Consider the following 3,135-nt stretch of genomic DNA (forward strand, 5'->3'; position numbering starts at 1 on the left):
GACACACACTTACACACTCAATTCAGGTAAATGGTCAAGGTGGGGATCAGTGAAAAAACTGCACTAGGCATATCAGCAACGCCCCCTGAGTCTTTTAAAGGCAAAACATAGTGGGGACCGGGCGATCGGTCCCCACTATGTTTTTGGTCCCCACTTTGTGAGTGTGCTATCATGCTGAGGTCCCCACCATGTAATAAAAACAAACACACACACACACACACACACACACACACACACACATATATATATATATAATAATTATATATATATATATATATATATATATATATATATATATATATATATATATATATATATATATATATATATATATATATATATATATATCCATGGGCCACTGTAAAGTAATATGGTTCTGTCATAACGTTTTGAATGAAAATCTGCATTTGGATAAGACACCTTTAGTATAGTTTTGATTTTAAGGCATAATAAAGATCAAATGCAAGTACGAGTGGATTTACATTGAAAATTTCAAACGCATCAAGAAAACCATGTGCTAAGGAAATTTCAAACCATTTGGAACGCACAGAGACGAGCTTTTGTGCAAAAATGAACTTAAAGGTGCCTTTAAAAAAGTGTCAAAGTACTTTTGAAAACAAAAAAGCAAACCCCCAATAGGTGGCAGCAAGAGGCCGCTTTATTTGAGTAAAGCATTGAACGATTCATTCAGCCAAAGAAGCCAATAGGATGAACGGACAGTTGAATCAATCCCTGAATCATCGACTCACCCGAGTCTTCTTGGCGAAGGCCTGAATCGTTCGTGCAGGGAAACGTCGCTGTGTATTATTCAGAGATGGCCAACTGTTCTGCTGTTTATTTTATTATACTTATCGCAATGATTTTACTACTACTATCAATAAAATTAATATTAATAATGATAATATTGCCGGAAGTTGTACAGCGCATGCGTCACGTGTTCATCATCAGCATCCATGACAACCGTCCTGTGGGTGTTGTTTGAATCTCGCTGTGTCGATTGGCATCTGATCTCTGCGTCCTCCGTGACAATTTTTCCAGATTATCGATATTATTGATCGTTGGATACGTCGATTGATCGCCTGCTGTTCCCATCACTCAGGTTTGACCCTTTTTATTACGCTGTGCTTTGTGTTTGTGTTCAGTATGTCTTGTGTTCACTACAGGTTCCAGAGTCGACTCACCTACGACTCGCTCCAGTTTGAAGGCCTCAACATCAGCGCGGGGGAGCTGAAGCGGCAGATCATGAGGAGCAAGAGGCTGAAGTTCTGCCAGCTGAAGATCAGCAACGCCCAGACTGATGAAGGTGAGTTGAGGAAAAGACACTTCAACTGTTCTACGCTAACATTAGATGCGTTACATCAGACACTTCTGGAAGCTGTAAGGTGGTGCTGATGCTGACATGTAGGGATGTTTTGGCTGTTTTAAAAGGCTAATGGCTCTCAAAGTATACCGTGCTCCATAATTATGTGCTGATTCTGATTTTATTTTGCTGTCAGAATACACAGATGATGCTCTCATCCCTAAAAACACGTCGGTCATCATCAGACGGATCCCTGCGGCGGGACTGAAGTCCTCAAACAGAAGATTTGTTGGGTGAGTGCTGTGAAATGAGCACACGCGTCCTCTGTTAGATGTTATATGAAGACTCCTGGTCTGTCCCTGGTGTTTTAGTCACACAAGCTCCTTTGTTTTGCAGACATCAAGCTGGACGCTGGCGTGAACCTTCACCTAGAGCTGATCCTTCACTCCTCTCACTGGAGCAGTTGTTGAAGGTATTGAACAAATGAATAGCACAATAGCAAAACGCAATGTAAAGCACACAATATACGCACACGCACTCAGCTTCTTAGGGAGATTTGAGATTGTTTGAAGGGTTGAGGGTGAAAAAGATTCAAATGTGCAAATGCCTGTGAAACAGACTGAGAATCTGGCTGAGGCAAAGGCGTCAGAGGAGGACAAGCTGAAAGCGGTGATGTACCAGTCCAGCCTGTGCTACTACTCCAGCAGGTGAGCGTTCAGACACTGACAGGTTTGCTTTGTGAGAGATGTCTGAGCTGATTCTCATGGTTCTGATGTTCACTAGTGAGGCCATGAGGCTGCTTGGGATCCCGGGACACCACATTAGGCACTGCCCCACTAATGTGGTAACTGGGTTTTCCAAGCTCACGGTTGCTGTGAACTTGAGCTCTTGTCCTCATCAGTCAGATTGTTTGCTCAGAGTTTGACTGTCACTCCTCAATTCACAGGGCAGCCGCTCCGCGCCGCACAAGCGCATCCGGAAGAGCACAGGGATTCCCCGCAGCTTCCTGTTGGAGGTGGACGACCCAGACCGAAAGGGAGTCATGATAGACGGCAGCGGCCGATACGTCATTCCCATCATAGACGCGTGAGTAAACTGTACTTGGCATAGCCGCATGTTCTAGTGTTTGTCCAAATCTCACATGATGTCTGCTTGTGTGTGTTTGCGCTCGATCTGTTCAGTGAGGCCTATGCTGCTGAGAAGAGAAAGAGGCCGTCCTTCTCCTGCCAGACCGAGCCTTTGCCCTCCTCGTCCTCAGCAGGTGCGGCATCTTCGGTCCGGGACGCCGGAGGGAAACGGTCCCGCTCCCCATCTTCACCAGAGACGCGCGGCGACCAGAAGAGACCACGTCGCTGAGAGACCTTCATCCAAGAGACCTGGAGCCGACGTGTAAATATTGTACATAGTTTATTAATAAAAGATAATAAAGATTATAGCCGCATGAACTGTGTGGACTGGTTAACCTTCACTCCAGCAGTGCAACAAACACACACACATACAGGCATACATGGTTTATGAGGTCAATGTGACTTTTTGGTGGTTTACGGGGACATACCTTTGCCAACATCCTACGAACATAAAACTTGTGCCAAAATTTTTTATTTGAGCTACAAAAGGCAAACAACGCTTAAAAACAGCAATTTTAGTTTCACAACACACTCAAATTAACTATGTGACATTTCACAGGCTTATGGGGACAGACAAAATCATGGTTTACAAGGTCTGTTTACATGTTACACACAAACCTAGCCCCTTCATGGTTTAAAAGGACTGATTAACACATTTTACATATCACACTATTCTGCTATTGCAGTAAGGGTGACAACAGAACAGAC

The 3,135-nt window shown here is 43.9% G+C and overlaps 1 protein-coding gene across 2 annotated transcripts; it reads left to right on the top strand.

The window, feature by feature from the left end:
• The first annotated feature begins 424 nt into the window (after nt 1–424).
• On the top strand, nt 425–2,745 carry LOC100007007 (E3 ubiquitin-protein ligase RBBP6-like). Of its 2 annotated transcripts, XM_073908997.1 has the most exons (7): nt 425–1,303; nt 1,497–1,593; nt 1,697–1,772; nt 1,919–2,007; nt 2,084–2,144; nt 2,247–2,386; nt 2,482–2,735. In XM_073908997.1, exons 1-7 carry the CDS (start codon nt 1,144–1,146, stop codon nt 2,654–2,656), a joined length of 798 nt encoding a protein of 265 aa, XP_073765098.1. In that variant the 5' UTR covers nt 425–1,143; the 3' UTR covers nt 2,657–2,735. The 2 variants fall into 2 exon arrangements, with proteins under 2 accessions (XP_073765098.1, NP_001373454.1); NM_001386525.1 differs by lacking the exon at nt 2,084–2,144 and having other exon boundaries at nt 487–1,303; nt 2,482–2,745.
• Nucleotides 2,746–3,135: the final 390 nt, after the last annotated feature.

Source organism: Danio rerio, chromosome 8, assembly GCF_049306965.1.
Source record: "Danio rerio strain Tuebingen ecotype United States chromosome 8, GRCz12tu, whole genome shotgun sequence".
Lineage (NCBI taxonomy): Eukaryota > Metazoa > Chordata > Actinopteri > Cypriniformes > Danionidae > Danio > Danio rerio.

Bases quoted from the DNA above. Each gene is read 5' to 3' on its own strand.
- LOC100007007 (XM_073908997.1), top strand. From the start codon at position 1,144: ATGTCTTGTGTTCACTACAGGTTCCAGAGTCGACTCACCTACGACTCG. The intron at 1,594-1,696 runs GTGAGTGCTGTG...TTTGTTTTGCAG, and splicing joins TCAAACAGAAGATTTGTTGG to ACATCAAGCTGGACGCTGGC. The intron at 2,008-2,083 runs GTGAGCGTTCAG...GATGTTCACTAG, and splicing joins CTGTGCTACTACTCCAGCAG to TGAGGCCATGAGGCTGCTTG.